The 18419-nt window shown below is 46.9% G+C and overlaps 1 protein-coding gene across 5 annotated transcripts in view; it reads left to right on the top strand.

Annotated features, from left to right (window-relative positions):
* The window catches only part of ANO10 (anoctamin 10), a 283194-nt gene that overhangs the window by 212267 nt on the left and 52508 nt on the right, over positions 1–18419 (top strand). For all 5 annotated transcript variants that reach the window (XR_008422657.1, XM_053904132.1, XM_053904133.1 and 2 more), the window contains exon 12: positions 5526–5642. Coding sequence is in view for 4 of the 5 variants with exons in the window: in XM_053904132.1 (XP_053760107.1) it covers positions 5526–5642 (117 nt within the window). In the remaining variant the exon portion in view is untranslated. The remainder of the gene's footprint in view (positions 1–5525; positions 5643–18419) is intronic.

The following is an 18419-nucleotide window of genomic DNA, read 5'->3' as shown; positions in this document are numbered from 1 at the left end:
ACAGTGTTGGTTCCTTTCTGCTTCTGTTTACTCCTCTTCCTCAAAGCCAGTACCCCACTGCGGAAGCTGCTGTGGTGTTTCCCCCGACTTCCAAGCACTCAGAGGAGTATCGGGGGTGGGTGGAGGCCGGAGAGCCCTCGCGACCATGAGCACCGGCTAATTAAATTAATTGATAGTTAACCTGTGAATGGCGATGCTCTTTACTCTCCCAGCGGGATGTTAAACCGAACAAACCCATGATTGGTGGCACTTCTGGGAGTGTCGCAAAGCAGGGCAGGGTGCGGGCTTGGTCAGTGTGACAGATTTGGGGAGGGAAGGAAGAGGTAGAGGAAGGCCACCGTCTAAGCAGTCTGGCTGTGTGTCAGTGCTCACTACATATTTGCAGAATGAATGAATGCAAAGTGACCGCTTTCACAACTTCTTTTATTCCTAGACTCCAGATGAAAAGCCAGACTCACTGGGCTGCAAGTTGCCTGGTTTTGGCCTGTTTACTGGGCATACGGGCAGTTGTAACGAGGTGGGATTAGGAGCCTGGCAGAGCATATGTAATTTGTTCAAGTGAGTGTTGGTGTGCAACCCTCTCGGGAGCTTCCCGGGTATAATCTGAAACTGGCCCCTGACTGCAAACGGCAGGGAGAGACGGAGGAGAGAGGCAGGCCACTCCTGGTTGGAAGGTGGCAGGTTTAATAAGCAAAGGGAACTTATATACAAGGCTTGTCTTGGGTGGCAGCAAGACGAGTAGATCCCCGCATCTGCCCGCCACATCTTAAAAGTCTTCATAAACTTTTATGAACAGAGACCTTAACTGGGTTTAGTCAACTAATCTGTGCAAGGTGTTCTCAACACCCCATCACCGTCTCAAGGCGATGTCCTTGGAGCAACTTCTGGGAGCGGGAAAGGCAAACCTCATCCCCACATTCCAAGGACAAGGAAGGGAGGGAGCAACCTCGTCACCTAGGTCTAGCTCGGGGGTCCAGTAGTGGTCATGTCTTCTCAGTGACCTTCCCCAGCGTGAGGGATCCTCGAGTTCTTTTCACAGAAGTGTTTTTTCCCTTATACGAGTGATACATGACATGCACCCCGATGTTTATAGCAGCATTATCAACAGTAGCCAAGATATGGAAGCACCCCAAGTGTCCATCAGTAGATGAATGCATAAGGAAGAGGTGGTCTACATATACAATGGAATATTATTCAGGCATAAAAAAGAATGAAATCTTGCCGTTTGCAATGATATGGATGGAGCCAGAGAGTATTATGCCAAGTGAAACAAGTCATTCAGAGAAAGACAAATCACATATGACTTCACTCATATGTGAAATTTAAGAAACAGAACAAACAAGCATGGGGGTGGAGAGAGAGAGGCAAACCAAGAAACAGACTTTTAACTCTAGGGAACAGGCTGACGGTTACCAGAGGGGAGGGGAGTGGGGGACGGGGGAAATAGGCGATGGGGGGTTAAGGAGGGCACTTGTGATGAGCACCAGGTGACGTATGGACGTGTTGAATCACTAAATTGTACACTGAAACTAATATGAACACTATGTGAAGTGGAATTAAAGTACAAACTCAAAAAATAAAATGTGGGAAAAGAAAACAAAATAATGCATGTTTGTTAGAGACTAAAGATAAAGAGATTGCCCACATTGCCAACCATCCAGAGAAAACCATCATCATTGTCAAGATGTTGATAGATTTTCTTCTGATCTAATTAATAAAATTGGCATTTTTGTCTTGCTCTTTAAGACACTTTTTTTTTTTTTCTGTCTTGGACGATCTTTCTTAAGGAAAAGACACTTAGTGATGCTTTAAGGTTAGGTCTGCAAAAGAAAAAGGAGAACGCTATGTGGGATTCTCACCCGTCCTTCCTCATTTTAAGTATGAGTTGCATATTCTGAACAATAAATGTCTTTTAAAGTACTTCTCTTCTCTAAAATGAGTGCCCCCAATGCCCTTTTTCCCCCAAGGCCACCCTCCCTCCTCAGCCCGACAGTGTCAGACCTCCCGTGTGTGGCTAAGCCCCTGCCTTGCACGTCAGCCTGGTCTGTGCTGAGACTTTTCTTCCAAGGGTCTTCTTACCATTCTCTCGGTTCCTTCTGCCAAAGCATTTTGCACTTCCACGTTTAAAATCACTGAACTTAGGTTTGACCCTTTAACACATTTAAAACCGTTTAAACTTGCACGTTTGAAACCCAAACGCCTGGCTAGCCCAGGTCTCCCTCCGGCTACCACCTTTTCTCTTACTCTCCCTCCTTCCAGACTTCCTGAACTGAACTCTGTGGATGGCCCTCCTCTCTCCAGCCTTGCTTCCCAGGCCCTTCTCAGTCCACCTTGGTCTTGCTTCTGTGGCCCCCACTCAGCTGAAGCCACTCCCACCAGAGTCGCCAAAGGCCGCCTGGTGTTAGAGCCACAGGTTTCCCCCCAGCCTCCATGTGGCTGACCTTCCTGTGCCCACCTTGACTGGCTTCCTTCTCTCCCCTTCGCTTCTGTAACTCCAGAACCTGCTGGATTTCAGCCTGCCCCCACCTGCTGCTTCTCAAGCCAGTTGCCAGGCCTCCCTCTTTTGCTCATCACACACATCTCGTTCCTTCAGGTCCACCCTGTGCCGTCTTCTTGCCTCGTCTCATCCCTTCTCCCTCGCCGTGTGTCTCTGCGGATCCCCCCCGTTCCCGTGACTCTGTGTGCCGTTTATGCACGTACCCCAGCCACTCCCACTGTTTGCCTCCAGCCCCGTCGGGAACGTGAGACCCCTCTACCCCACTGCCTCCTGAGCCTCTCTGCTCAGATGTCCTGTGGACACCTAAAAGCCCACGTGGGCCTCTGCTCCCCATAGCTCCCTCCGGCCTGCCCCTCATCCTGCGCACATCGTAAGGCCGCGGAAGCCTGTCCGGTCCTCTGCTGGTAAGCCCTCCGCTCGTTCCTGGAGGCCCCAGCCCGTTGCTGTCACACACACCAGCTCACCCTGCCGACCTGCCCGCCTCTCTGTGGCCTCTGCACTTGTCCGCGCTCCGTGCCGTGAGTGGTCGGTGCCTCGATGCCTCCTCACTCCTCACTCAGCTCCCGGTGCCTCGGTTTTCCCCTGTCCCCCAGCCCCACCGTCCCTGAGTGCCCTTGTTCCCTCTCTGGGTTAGCTCCTCCCCCTTTCCCAGCCAGCCCCTCCTCCTGTGTGTCTCTGCTCCAACATACTTCCTTCGGGAAGCCCTCTCCGAACTGCTAGACACTGGGGCAACTGCCAGTGTGTGTAGCCCCTACACGTGACCTCAGGATGGCCCAGGATGACTCGTCTTCTCCTCCAGCCTGTGCACCAGGACATCGTCTCCTAGGCCCGCGTCGAGCACCCTGGTCACTAATAAACGTGAGAGGATGGGCACAGCGCCTTCCCTTCTGGCTTTCAAGGTGCTGGTACCCGGCTAAAGGGGGTTCCGCTGCGCGGTTTGCGTGCAGCTCTCCAAGGAGCATGACCCTGGCGGTGTTCCGCGGGAAGGCAAAAGCTTCGAACAAGCAGGTCTACGAGGAACCTGTTTTGCAAATATAGTTCAGAAGAAACTGAGTTCTCTGCATAAGAGCCTTTAGAAACATTTATTATAAAGTAATTTTAGGAAAAGGAGCTACAGAGCTCATAAAAGCTTATTGCTACATAAATGTTTTAACCATGTTAAGATGACTTCCTATTTTAACTAATGTTGTCTAATAAATACCAAGGATTGTAAGTCACGAGGGTTATGGACAGTTCGTACGGCCGCTGTGAGCACCGAGGTCTGTGGCAGCCTTGCTCAGCGGCCTGGTAACCAGTCCCGGTTGAGCTGACACATCTTCCAGCACCTTGCATCCGAGGGGAGACCTTGGCCGGGTCCTTTTCCCACCGCTTCCCTCTGAGACTGCACAGAAGGGAAAGCGGGTGCAGACTTGCTAGGGGATTGGAAGAGGCCAGTGGCTGGCTCGTGGTGGGGCTCTGGCAGTTTGAGGACCACCACGTCTGGAAAACGTGGAAGGTTTCTTTTCATCTGCTCACTTGTTTACTTCTTGTCTAGTGTTTCTACTAAAGAGGTTAAGTCTTATATAAAATTATATGTCAGGACTCCAGTGGAATGAAATAATAGCACAGTATACCTTTTTGAATGATTTATTTATTCTTTGTCGATTTTATCCAGGCTCCTGTTCCTTTAACCCAATTAGTTCAGAATTACAACAGATGATGTCATCTGATCCGTGCTGTGTCACCTGCCTGTTTTCACCCTGTAGACACTTAGTCAGTGCCTTCCAAGTGTCTTCTCTGGTCACGGCAGTCACACTGCAGCGAAGGCTGCCTGGCCTGGCCCACCCCGGACCTCTCGTTTGTACCAGGAGCGCCTGGCCTGTGCTGAGGCTGCGCCCATTTTCAGGATTGAGTCACTGCTTGTTAGGGCACGATGCCGATTTCCTTCATTAGTTCGTGCTGCTCCCAGGAGACAGCCACACGGTATTCGTCTTTCAACCTCCTTTTGAAAATATCACAGTAAAGAATTCATCGAATGTCTTTCAGCTGTCTTCTTTTTCGGTCAGTAATTCAATGCAACGCTTCTTAGAGCCTGTTCCACTTCCTTCACTGATTTCCGAAACGCCTTTTAATTATTTCTTACCTTTAAAAATCATTTCACAGCTTTTAATATTTAGTAATTCATGCTGTCATCAAAGAGGCAACTTTATTCTTTTGATCGTCGAGACTCCTGTGGGTGTTGATGCTGGATCACAAGATGATGCCGGAATTGGAGACGTATCAGTAGGTCGAGGCTGTGCGTTCGAAGAGCAGGCTTACCAAAGGAAGCAATCCTGTTGGCTTCTTCTTTTCTGCAGAGGAAGAAGCATAATTACAAACCCTGTATTATTATAGTATAGAGAACCTTTTTATGTTATTGGTGTAGGAGGGTTCTAAGCTTCCCATGTTATAATGGACACATTCTGTATACCTGCCCTACAGCGTAAGGAGTCAGCAGCATAAGGCACTACATTGCAGTCAATCAGTTCATCAGTATTTATTGATTATCGTCTCATGAAGGAAACTGCACCGGGCACCTTTGGGGATGCAGAGGATTCAAGGTGTTTAAGATGCCTGTACATTTCACGTAACTCAGCCAGAAGCATAGCACAGGGAGGACGCTACCGGGCAAAGAATAGAATGAGTCTGCCGATGGTGTCTGCTAAGGTACATTCGGAAATTAGACACAGGTAGAAAAAGTTTTGTGAAAGACTTTTCAGAATGAATTTCATTTTCCTTTAAAGCACTGGAAGTATCATATGGTATCAATTTAAGGGAATAACTGATTTTAAAAGAATAAAGCAAAGGAAGACACTGGTTAATGATGGGCCACAAGGGAGTGGGTTAAATATAACTCTTGGGCCTGGTTGATCTCTGATACATCGCAGGCCAGTAATTAGAAATTACCCAAGGTTAACGAGGAGAATCACAGATTGCTTAGTTACTGTTTTGTTTCATTGCACATGTGGTCTAATGTGCCATATCAACATGTACCCTTTCTTGTTTTCAGCATGCACTCCTGGCTTTAAAGTTTATACTTGCATTTGCCATACCTGATAAACCACGGCATATCCAGATGAAACTGGCCCGATTGGAATTTGAGTCTTTGGAGGCACTCAAGCAGCAGGTAAAGGCAACTGTCCTGAAAGTCTATGTATTTCTTTAGCAAATGCCGGGGGCCATAATTTAGAGGACTCGCTCTCAGCATTTCCTTCAGCCCTTGAAGTTACTAGCTCAAATAAATACAGAGGACTACAGTTTAGGACGGTGTAACAAAACCAAAATCCTAATAATATGAACAACAGATAGCTTCAGGGAACTAAACTAGGCAAGACAAAAATACCCAAGTGATGTTAAAGAATAGAGCTAGCATTCAGCAGAAGAACAAGGCCGGGATTTCCAAGACTTGCCCTGGAGCAGCCCCCACCGTTTCTAAGTCGGCCTTCTGCAGAAGCATTAAACGAGGGGAACTGAGTAAATAGAATCTTGCATAATATTGCAGAGAGTGAGGGGGGAGTGACAACGTGTGGGCGAAAGCATCAGAAAACGCCCTGGAAGTAGCAGCTTCTGCCAGTGATCTCCGTATTCTCCTCAAAGACGATGCTTGGAGGTCTTCACTCCGACTCTCGATTGCAGCAGAGTGTGAGCAGGAAGACAGACTCCTACGTGCCCGAGCCAGTTCTCTCCAGCGATACGTAGCAGCTAAACCAGTGAGCAAATCAATAAGGCGGTGTCATCTGAGAAGACAGACTGTAGGTCCGGGACCCGGGTTCTGACCCACACAGTCCGTTAGGCTACCAAACCACCTGATACAGGAATTTTTTTTTTTTTTTTTTTATGTCTGGGGAGCTGGGAGGAAAAAAATTGAAAGGGGGACCCATCCAAGCTGACCCTCTGATAGAAGCAAGGGGCTCCAGGATGGTCCACGAGGCGGGAGTCCCCACACGGGAGCAGAGCGTGCCCCCAGTGAGGCAGGGTGTCCCCAGAATAAGACTTGTGGTAAGAGTACAGAGAAGAGGGAGGAGCGCGCGTCCACCAGCTGGACGCAGCCGGGGAGGAGACTAGATTCCCGAGGTCTCCTGGGTGGGGACAGGTTCACCTAGCCGGTGTGCTTGAGTCGTAGACGCCGGGCGTCGTGCTCAGCAGTGAGGGACCAGAAGCACTCACAGCAGTGTCGGGAAGCCTGTTACCCCCTCTGACACTTGTCGATCTGGGGGTGCTGGCCAACACAGCTACACAAGAGGAAGAAATAGGAGGTCAAGTAACCTGGAAGACGCAAGTGTATCATTACTTGAAGGTTATAGGGTTATATATCCAAAAACCACGAGATAAATAATTGGAAACAAATAGGAAAACTTGGTAAGGTTACAAGAGTCGTCTAAAATTATTTGTTTCCTTTCACAAGAAAGGACACCCATTTGAAGATATTATTGAAGAAAAAGTCTCATTTACTGAAGAAGCCAAACTATAAAACCTTTAGGTAGTAATTGATCAAAACAATTTGGATAATCTATATCAAGAGTATTTTTAAAAGTCTGCTGGGACCAAAAGATTCAATCTTGTGAAAATTTGATGCCAATTGAAGTATATAGAAACAAACATTTGAGAATAGCAAGGAGATTTCTGAGTAAAAGAAGAAAAATGAGGCCTCTAGCCCTGCCAGATATTAAAATGTATTCTGAATAATACGATAGTTATAGCAATTGAGTCCATTTTGAATTAGGGAGGAAACAGATCGGCGGAATACAGAGTCTGTAAATGGACCCAAATAAAACTGGAACTTCAGCGTATGATAAAATTAACATTCTGCGGCAGTGGGGAAAAAGAACTGCGGTTACATGGTCTGATGACAAACAATTGTTTGGGGGAAGTTATTGTAGTTTGTTTCGCCTCATTCCTTACACACCTCTTACCACCACCACCCTGCAAAATTTAGATGGTTAACAGATACAAAAAGTATGACAATTTAAAACTTCTCTGTGACAAAAGAGAAAGAGACAAAACTCAACAGATAAATTGGACAAACTGGGGAGATACTTGCATGAAAAACGGTTAATATCTTTAATTTAAAAAGAATTTTGAGGGGCGCCTGGGTGGCTCAGTCGCTGATCTCACGGTTCGTGATTTCAAACCCCGCGTCGGGCTCTGTGCTGATGGCTCAGATCCTGCTTCGGATTCTGTGTCTCCCTCTCTCTCTGCCCCTTCCCCGCTCGTGCTCTGTCTCACTCTGTCTCTCAAAGATGAATAAACGTTAAAAAAAATTTTTTTAAAGAATTTTGATAAACCCATTTAAAAGGACAGTCCAGTAATCAAAGTTAACATAAGAAGAGGTATTCAGCCTCACTCACAGTTAAAGAAACATAAGGTCACACAGCAGTGAAATACCGCATTTTACACGTTCTGTTGCCAAATGTTGGGTGATGATCTGTTCTCGTCTGGTATGGGGAAAGGGACACTTTTATGTACTTGACAGAAGTGTGAATTGGCTTAACCTTTCTAGAATGCAGTTGAATCAAAATTTAGATTACCAAGACTCTCGCTAGGGTAACCGTTCTAACCGCAAAGTGGACCAAAATGCAGGTGTCGAAACATCTCCATTAGCAAGAACCCTGAGACAGCCAAACTCAGTAGGAGACAGATGAAAATAATTGTTGTCTGATAGTGGTTCCATATGAAAAAGTTCTGTGAGCCTGCTTCTTGAAAAGATCTCTTTGTGCTGGAGGCTGTGCACACGTGTGCGTGTATGAGTGCGTCGTTGCCATTTTATCAAGTGGAGAAAGCAGGGTCGAGAACAAATTTGAGCCCACTTTTGAAGACGAGAAGGAAGGAAGGGAAGAAAAATGGACAAATGCAGATGTGTTTTTGGGGAGAAGGGCGCCTGGGAAACGCTGAACAGTAGTTACCTTTGAGGAGGGATCAAGAGTTCTCTTTTACATACGGTTTGAATTTTCTGGCCATGCACGTGTATTACTTTTTTAAGGTCAACAGGAATTCTTCGGGAGGGGGATTAGTTGCCATTTGTTACCTGTATGCTTTTCTGCACTTGAAATACTAATGTAAGTAAATAAGGAATGAACCCTCCCTCGTGCCGGTGGTTTGAACAATTACTTAAGTTCCCTAATGCCATTTTCAGACTCCCCTGAGAGCATCCTTCACGCATTCTTCCTCCTCCTTCCTCGTTCTTTTTACAAACATTCCTATATGTTGTTGGTTTTCTTCTTGGAAAAAAAAGTGTAAACGTCGGGTGAAATTTTTGGAGTAAAATTTATTTTCACATAACGTGTTTTGCACCTGAAGTTTGAAGGCATGACTCAAGTGTGGAAACCCAGAGGCGATGTTGAGGTGCAGTGGGATTTGTCTGTAAAGTCCTCAGTGGACCTGAAATGACGTCAGGGTAAGACCAAGGCTGAGGGCAGGCCCCCTGAATTTGGCACCCCACTCTACTTCAGAGGACTTGCTCAGCTCCCATTTAAAGGAGAGGCTGAGGGGCACCTGGGCGGCTCAGTCGGTTGAACGTCCGACTTCGGCTCAGGTCATGATCTCGCGGTTTGTGAGTTCAAGCCCCGCGTCAGGCCCCGTGCCGACAGCTCAGAGCCTGGAGCCTGCTTGGGATTCTGTGTCTCCCTCTCTCTCTGCCCTCCCCTACTTGCACTCTGTCTGTCTCTCTCTCAAAAATAAAGAGTAAAAAAAATTTTTTTGTTTAATAAAAATTAAAAGAAAATAAAGGACAGGCCGAAACTCTAGGGGTGAGGGGCAGAAAAGTCAGCAACCTGGTGGGGGCAGAGCACAGTCCCCCCCCCACCCCCACAGCCAGGTTCCTTAGACTTGTGACAAGCGTGTGGGCACAGACAGTTGTAACGGCCTCGTTGTTCAGATCCCAAATCTTACACTCACCCTCTTTCCTCAGATGTGGTCGTAGGAGGCCCGGGTGCCCTGTGGTTCCTCCCGGGCTGTCCGGGGCCACACCGCCTCTCTTCAAGCAGTTGTCCTCCCTGTGCCTTGTCCCCACGGTGAAAGCCTCCCCCCTGAGAGAGAACCTTGCCAAATGGAGGTGTCAGGGGCTAAACTGCATTCTGTAAAGGCACCCACCCTCCCGCCTGCCACAGCCAAATTCATCTCCTTAAAAGGTGCATTTCCAAAATGTATCCAGGAACTTATGTCCAGTAATTGCTTACGAATATGTGCATTCTATGTATGCGATTTTTACCACTTAGGCACCAGGAATACTTGTGATGACCAGTGGTCCGGAAGAAAATTTTAAACACTCACAGTGAGATTTATAGTCACGGAACTTTTTTAAACGTTTAAATTTCCATTTATGAGCATATTATTAAAGTATGACCATGATTGACACTTTCAGGCTGAAAAAAAAATTATTAGCATAAAATCCTTTGGGAGAAATGGCAAGAAAATATGATTTCAAAGAGGAGAAAAGAAGGAAAAACAAAATTGTTACTATTAATGAAGAGGGTGTCCATCTACTTCTTAAATAGGTGATGGTGGATATCACATCCCTGTGGTATTTCTTGGACATCTTTAAAAGAGTGAGCTAATAGTTTATTTTTAATATTTACACTATGGTAATATGCAATATCTACAGGAAGCTAGAAGATACATTTTCATAACTACCTAATTTATGGTGAAAGTTTTTAAATATTTTATTTTAAAGTTTATTCATTTATTTTGAGAGAGAGAGAGAGAGAGCATGCATGGTAGAGGGGGGGGAAGGCAGAGAGAGAAAGAGGGAGAGAAGGTCCCAAGCACGATCCACACTCGTAGTGCAGAGCCCAGTGGGGGCGTTGAACTCACGAACCACGAGATCATGACCTGAGCTGAAACCAAGAGTCGGACACGAACCAACCCAAGGGCCCCCATGGTGAAGATTTTAGATGTCAACATAAAATAGTATGGGAGGGCACATAGCACCCAAACATTTTCAGGGGTATGTAAGCAAAAACGTATTTTAATTGTATAGCACTGTCTTAGGAAGAGCTTTGGTAAATCAGGTTTCTGCAGCGACTGCATTTCTAGCGAGGTTCCATACGTTGGGGCAAACAACCCCCTGGCCACCTGTGCACCCCTGAATTCCTTGTCAAGGTGAGATCCTGCTTCATGCGAGTGAGGCTTTCCTCTCGATCGGGATGGCACATTGCCATGCATTTGTCGGAAAAGCAAAGGCTCTGTAATGATGTTGGATATTAACGTGTCTCGTATTACTAAATGCATTTACCTAGAAATCCCACTGCAGGGCTGCTGTGCTCGCTCTGGGGGGGCTCAGAGGTGTGAGTGTTTGCTGTGGACAGTGATCTGTCAGATCATGTCAGCTCCTGGCTTCCCCTGGCTTCCCATCACACCCTACCTGACAGCGAAACAAAGCCCTAATTCAAAGGCAAAATTTATTTACACTCGTCGTCATTGAAAGATGAAGCGCTAACCAAAATTCTGTCTCGTATTTTACTTTGTTTGTTTGTTTGTTTGTTTGTTTGTTTGTTTGTTTAAAGGGAGCTCTGTGCCCAATGTCTGGCTTGCTCTCATGACCCTGAGATCAAGAGTTCCATGCTGTACTGACTGAAGCAGTCAGGCGCCCCTCCCTGTCGCATGTTATTTTAAAAGAAGAAAACAGCCTAAAAGATTTTAAGTCCCTTTGGGCTTTTTTCTTAAGCCATAGATGTGATTCTGTGATTAATATCACCTTCTAAGAAAACGTGATTTTGGTGCTGATTTTGCTATTAAGGTTCTGGAGGGACAGAAATATCCTACAGGTTTTGAGTCCGCATATCTCTCAAATGCCTTAAAACAGGACATTCTTAGCCAGCTTGCACTAGAGATGATCTTAAATTCACATGTGTGCCGCTCAGATGTCTCCGGTCCATCGAGTGGACAGGGGTGGTGAGTGCTGTGCTCGGGGTTCCTTAGGGCCTGGAACCACAAACCAAGTAGAAGCATTCCTCTCTCCACTATACTGTGTTGAAATCACGATCTAAAAATCTGACCTGGGACGGAGGCTGGACGGTGGAGCCTGTGGCAGCTGCCCCTCTCCTGTCCCCCCTCGTGCCGGCCCGGGCTTCGTGGTGTGGTCACCACTGCAGCACGGGCCACAGAGGTTCACGCTTCTGTCAGTTGAGACAGACATTTGTGTTACGTTGCCTGTTGAGCCTCACTGTGCAGAGGTCCTGAGAAGCCCAGAAGGTCCTAGATAGGAAAGGTCGCCCATTTAATGCTTTTCAGAAACTCAGATGAACTGGCACGTCTTCAGTTTACTCGCTGAACTATTGACATTTCTAGGATGTAGAATTTGTCTTCTCTTTCTTTCAACTGACATTTAACTATCTGCTTTGTGAATAAGTAGAGCCTAACTCACGGGGCTCTGCCCATACATCAAAGGCAGAGAGGGCTTCTGCTGTGTCCTCTGGTCAGTCAGTGGGCCCCAGGTCAAAACTGGAGTTATTGAAGACATATTTTGGAATAAATCTCATTAATACCTACCTAGCCCATCCCTGGGCTCTTTCACTGTTAAGTGACCAGAAATCGACGGTAAAATTGTCAACAGAAATTATTACTTTTGAATAATTAGTATTTTATGTTTAATTTACGTTTGAATCACTACTTTTCAATTCAGGTTCTCATTCTACGGACAAAACGTGACTGAGAAATTTAAGTCCGTTCTTAAATTGGGCAGTGCATCTTGAATGGAGAAGTTTAGATAAAGACACATGTGCCTGGGCCCCACACCTAAAGAGTCAGATTCCCTAGATCTAAGGTGGGGCCCAGGCACCTACATGTAAAAAACCCCTCCTATTGCTTTAGTGCCCGCCCCCCGCCCCCTAATCCTGAATCCCCAGCAAAGATAGATCCCAAGCATGTTCAGGGGAGTGCCAAGAGCTAGCAAGGTCTGGGCCAGGGTCTGCCACCATAAATGAGGCAGATGGCCTCTTCGCACCTCAGTGTTTGTTTTATGAAACGAAGGGCTGGATTGCGTGCTCTGTGCGAAGGCCCAGAAATCTGCCATTTTGCCCAGCGCTGTTCTACTGCAGGAGCCCTGAAGCCATTTGGAGAAGTGCTCTGTGCATGGTAGCTGTTCCTCTTAGCCGTGGTGGGAGGGGACAGACGAAAGGAGAGGTACCGAGGGCAGGTCCTTCGTGGGGGTCAGATAGGGAACTGTGGCATTTCTAAGTACACAGGCGGGTCAGATGTACGTGAAGGTGAGAGGCAAACTGGAGAAAATAAAATGGTTTGCTCTGCAGACAGAATTCTCAGAGAGTCAGGTTCCAGTCGGTAAGACCTTTGCAAGAATTCCAGAGAGTAAATATCATCCTCGCGACGCCCTTTTGTTTCTTTTCAAATTGACGTGCTCAGTTCTCGGTAATTTTGAGATCTAGTTAAAAATAGGAAGGAGCCACTCAGCGTCCTAGAGCGCGAGGACCCCGCGTCCTCAGAAGAGCTCCCACTTCAACCGGCCTCCGGGCAGCCAGGCGTCCCAGGGCCAACCACCCACAGAAGCCAGGGCGCTGGGTCCAGACGCGGCTTTTCAGAAAGATGACAGCCTCCGAAATCAGTCAGAACAAGATAAAGACTTCTAAGAGGAGCCCACGGTGCTAAGTATGGCCCTCGAGGACCTCGAAACAGGTGTGGGACCCTTGCCGGGCTGGGCCAGCGGGCCAGTGGCCTCAAGGCCCGTCTCTGTTTCCTAGAGGGAAGTATATTTAAACCCTTTCCGGCACTTAGCAGTCATCTCTGAACTTCCCTTGCCCTGCCTCTGTGCTCTCGAGTCGGGGTGGGTAAACCCGGCTTTTAAGGGAGAGTTTCGCCGGACTGTTGAATGTGTAGTCACAGGCTGGTGTCCCAGCGTGCGGGTCAGGAGGAAAGGAGTCCGGAGAGAGAACCGGCTTCCGAGAAAGGCACTGGCCGTCGGTGCCAGACGCGGCCTCAGTCCTCAAGGACGGACGGCCCATCTCCCAGGGCCCCAAGCCGGGTGCCGGCCTCGCGGGCTACGGGGCCTCGAGACCTGGGGTGGCCCCTCCGAGCGGACCTCTCCCCTCCTCTTGTGTTGGCATCTCCCCAGCACAGCAAGGCCCTGGGAGGTGGTGCCCACTGCGCGCGTGGTCAGAGCGAGGCTCCGATGAGACACAGTGTGTGTTTGTGTGTTGGGGGGGAGGGGGGAGGGGGGAGGGAGAGACGAGGGTGGCGAAGCAGGGCAGGGACCCCCTCGAGCTCGGGGGCCCTGGGTCGCCGGGCCCGCCGGGAAGGAATTCCGGGAAACTGGTGCCGTGAGACCGGTTTAGGTGACGGTCGTGACTCCCCGTTTTCACGGCCCGCATGCAGCTGGGCAGCAGCCGTAGTGGAGGGACTGGCAGGTGCACTGGTGACAGTCCCCAAGCGCCCTGCTTCCTGGCAGCCAGCCCTCGGCTTCACGGGGGAGCGCCCCGCTGCCGCGTGGCACGGGGAGGCCCCCGGTACCCACCTCTGTGCCTCCCCCCCCCACCCCGCCGCACCCGGCCAGGCGGCTCTTCACCCCTGCGTTCCCTCCTCCGGCACAGGGCCTGACGCCCAGTAGACTCTGAACACATCTCCGCCCCCTCAAACTGCGTTTGTGGACTCCCACATAGTTGAGAAGCTAATATATTAAGTAAATGACAGGTGACGTCCTTGGACAAGAAAAGAGGAGCCTTACAATAGGTCCTCTGGCGAAAATGGAAACAGCTGGGTCATATGCCTTTCTGGGATCACTAGGTGGAGAGGGCGCTCCGAGGACTCGGGTCCGAGCACTTCCTCAGGTCCCCACACCCGAGCCCTAATGAAGCCCAAGTTCTGTGCTTTTTCCCCCGAAAAGACCGTGCTTGATATCAGCGACAAGGTGGCTCCCAAAAGATGGTCAAATAAACCCAAATCAAGCCAGACAGAATTCTAAAGTCGTTTTTACTTTGCGAGAAGTATCTGGACTCTACAGCAACCCTCTTCTTACCACTGATGTGTAGACATTTTTCCCCTGCATTTTCTGTTCTCGCTGGAGAAGCGTGCTGTAAGGTACACAGAGCCGATAGACGTTGAAATAAGATGCTTCACTAAAGCTCCAGAAAGCCTCTGATCATTTTTGTCTTCTCTAGTAAACAGGGTTGGAATTTGTTGCTCATCTCATTCCCCTGGTTTTCTAAGCAAAATTTTAAATTGTAGCTCTTAGTTTTTTCCCCAGATGTAAGAAATCTAGCCAAATGAGAACCAGAGCTATTTTTACTTGGGGAAATTACCGAACAGGCCAGGAAACAGAATAAAATGTAGCATTTTCCTAGCCAACATGTAGGTAAACTGGAAGCACGGTGGGCAGAGGACGCCCGAGAGGACGGTTCTGTTCCACGTGGAACGGCTTCGAGTTCACGGTGCTGCCCAGGTGACACCCTGTGCTTTGACCCTGGCTCACGTTTGTCATCAAAATGTGTCTGCATTTGTAAAGAAAAAAGTTCACCTTACAGCACATTACTTTAGAGATTTCAGAATGCTTACAACCATGTGTATATTTTTTATTTCTGGTATAATCATATACAGTGTTAGTTTCAGGTGCACAGTGCAGTGATTCGACAATTCTCTGTGCTACTCAGTGCCCATCATGACAAGTGTGCTCTCAATCCCTTTCGCCTCTTTCGCCCATAAAAACTATATGTTTTAAAAGAAAAAAAATGTATATTCTGGCAAGATAGTAAAAGTTCTAAGAGTTCCAACCTCAGATTCTGTACTAGAATAATAATGATGTTGCCTTGAGGGCCAGCATGTGTGAAAGCAGGCCTTCCTTTTCTAGGAAAATGCCCGGGCTGTTATGAATGCATCTGTTTACGATATTAAAGACTATATTGTCGGCTCACTAAGATCAAAGATATTTGTCCGTGACCACCAGACGAGAAGCTTCTTAGGGACAGGATTACACCAGACACAGATTTTGTATTTGCTGAGTAAGTGAGTCCGTAATTAAATGAACATCACTAGGGTCAAAGCCCCAGCCCTTTGTGCCTTTTTCTGTTACTAAATTCTAGTCTTTTGACTTTGAAATTATCTTCTGCATGTTATATTTGGGATTTAGGAAACCATTATTGAGTATTTACTATGTCAGGAAACCATAGACTTTTTAACTTTTGTTTTTAATTACTAGTAAATTGCTAAAGTAGAAAATACTTAATATAATAAATGGTATTATTTTCCATTGATTTCTATTGCCACAGAACCTCAGGATTATGATTGAATATTATATCATGCAGTGAATGTAAACCTAAGAGATTGGGCTGAAAATTCAGTGATTGATAGACTAGAAAATTTAAACATTAAAGTAAATCCTTAAGAACAACACAGATTTGCCCCTGTGTCCTGAGAATAGAATACAGAGAACAAGAAATGTTTGGTTTAGGAACTTTTTGAAATAATACCTAATTAAAGGAAAATAATCATTCTACATTAATAATGGCTCTAAGAACATAAATAGTAAATTACACTGAATTCATACATGAGTCATAATTAAAATACAGATCTTAAAATTCAGCAAGTATTAAGTGCATTCTGTGACCAAAACACAAAAATATGAATTATCAGAAATTCCCTATATCATGTAATTGTCCAATGTTAGAGGAAAAATTCGCAATCCTGTCCCAAACCCTGATTTTACAGATTAAGGAAAGGGTCATTAACTGTGGTTGTTAGCTTGCAAGATGGGTCCCAATGTTCCCTGCCTCTCTACTATGTACACCCATTTGAAGTCCCATCCCAATAGGATACTACAGAATAGTGTTAAGTCTCTTCTGAAGCTAGGTCATTACAAATTTATTTATATATAGTTATAAATTTTTAATGACCTAGCTTAATATATATATATATATATATATATATATATATATATATAAGCTGTATATGTGTGTGTGTGTGTGTGTGTGTGTGTATAATTTGTAATGACCTAGAAGAAGACAGAAGCTATATATATGTATGTCTATATATAGCTTCTGTCTTCTTCTTCCTCTTGGATCATTTGCTCTTAGGAAACTAGCCGCCATGTTGTGAGGATGCTCAATGTTGGAGGAGGTCAAGAGGATGTGGTGGCTGGTTGACCCAAGACCTGGACCCTGGGCAGTCAGAGGCTCCTCCCCTGTCCTTGGAATGTCCGTTCTAACCACTACTCCAATCCCAGGAGCCATTTTGGAGACACAGCCTTGAGAGAATAGTTGTTGAGACCATCTGGACTGTATATATGACCGAATCCCCCTAAGATCTCTATATAAATTTTAAGATTCTGGTGGGCACGTATGGAGATCTACTCGTCTTGTGGTCACTCAAGACAGACCTCGCATGTAATTGCCCTGCTGCCTACCTGGAGACCACTCCAGGTCTGCCTCTTTTTTCAGGCTCTCCTTGCCCTTTATGTATGGGGGCCAGTTTCAGATTTCACCTGAAGAACCCCCAAGGTTGTGAACCAATACCCAAGCAGCCAGTGGAGAGCCTCAGATGACTAGGAACAACCAAGTGAGTGAACCATCTTGGAAAGAGATTCTCTAGTCCAAGGGTGGGCAAACGTTTTCTGTAAAGAATCAGGTAGTAAATATTTAAGATGTATGGGCCATACAGTCTCTATCAAAACTACTCAGTTCTGCTGTTGTAGTTCAAAGGCAGCCACGGGTAATACGTGAATGAAAGGAATAGACTGTATCCCAACAGAAGTTTACCTGTAAACACGGGCAGTGGGCCAGATGTAGCCCGTGCACCATGATCTGTCATCGCCAGCTCTTAGCCTCAGTCGGTCGCCCAGATGACTGCAGCCCTGCTTCCTGACTGCACAACCATGAGAGGCCCTGAGCCACAACCACCCGGCTGCTTCCAAATTCCTGACCTACAGAAGGAAGGAGAATGACTGCATGTTGTTTTAAGCCACTCAATTTCGGAGTAATTTGTTAACACAGTAATAGATAACTAATGTACCAATAATCCAGGAGAGGAGGCCAGGGGCAGATGAACCCAGTTTGACTGCGAGGTGCTAATTGTTGAGGCGAAGCGGTAGGTAGATATGGGGATACATGATACTGGCCTCTCCACTTGTGTGTAATAAGTTAAAAGAAAAAAACGGGTAAGTGATTTGTCTGCAATCAGCCCATGACAAAACCACAAAGCCCATGCTGCATACCCGGTCTCTGGCTCTGAAGTCCTATGTTCTCTCGGCTTCCTCTTTCTGCATAAATAGCAACCAGTATAGATTTGGCTGTTTGCCCAAGTTTCCCCTCAATTCTTTACCACCTTACTACCTCCAACTTAACATTCAAGATAGTTCTTTGGACTTCGATACCATCGTTCTTGTTGAGCCATCCTGGGGACCTTTGTACCTCTTCCTACCCCTTTATAGTATGGACTGTAGAGTTGGTCGTTCCTGGGGGATGGAGCCTTTGCTCAGAGACCCAGAGTCCTACCTGCATGTGGCCTGGGAGAGAAGAGTGCTTACTGTTCACATTCGTATGGAATGCTGCTGCCACCAGAGCACCCGCAAATCCGTTATCTTTTTTTAAAAAGAATTTCTTTAATGTTTATTTATTTTTGAGAGAGAGCATGAGTGCGAGAGGAGCAGAGAGAGAAGGAGACACAGAATCCGAAGCAGGCTCCAGGCTCTGAGCTGTCAGCACAGAGCCCGACGCAGGGCTCGAACTCACGACCGTGAGATCATGACCTGAGCCAAAGTCAGACGCCCAACCGACTGAGCCACCCAGATGCCCTACAAATCCGTTATCTTAAGTAATTCTTACATAGCCTCCGAGGAACGGCCTGGCAGGTGTCACTCCAGGATTATATAGGTGAGAAGACAGAGACTCTGAAAGTTTAAATGGTCAAATAAAGGTGCTGGGTTCAGTGTTCTTGCTCCCTTCCTACACTACTTCTCTGATGCTTCAGG

This window comes from Panthera pardus, unplaced genomic scaffold, assembly GCF_024362965.1.
Source record: "Panthera pardus isolate Hobbes unplaced genomic scaffold, ASM2436296v1 HiC_scaffold_16, whole genome shotgun sequence".
In the NCBI taxonomy this organism is placed as follows: Eukaryota; Metazoa; Chordata; class Mammalia; order Carnivora; family Felidae; genus Panthera; species Panthera pardus.
The sequence above is the reverse complement of the archived record's forward strand: the minus strand, read 5'-3'. Positions and strand labels throughout refer to the sequence as shown.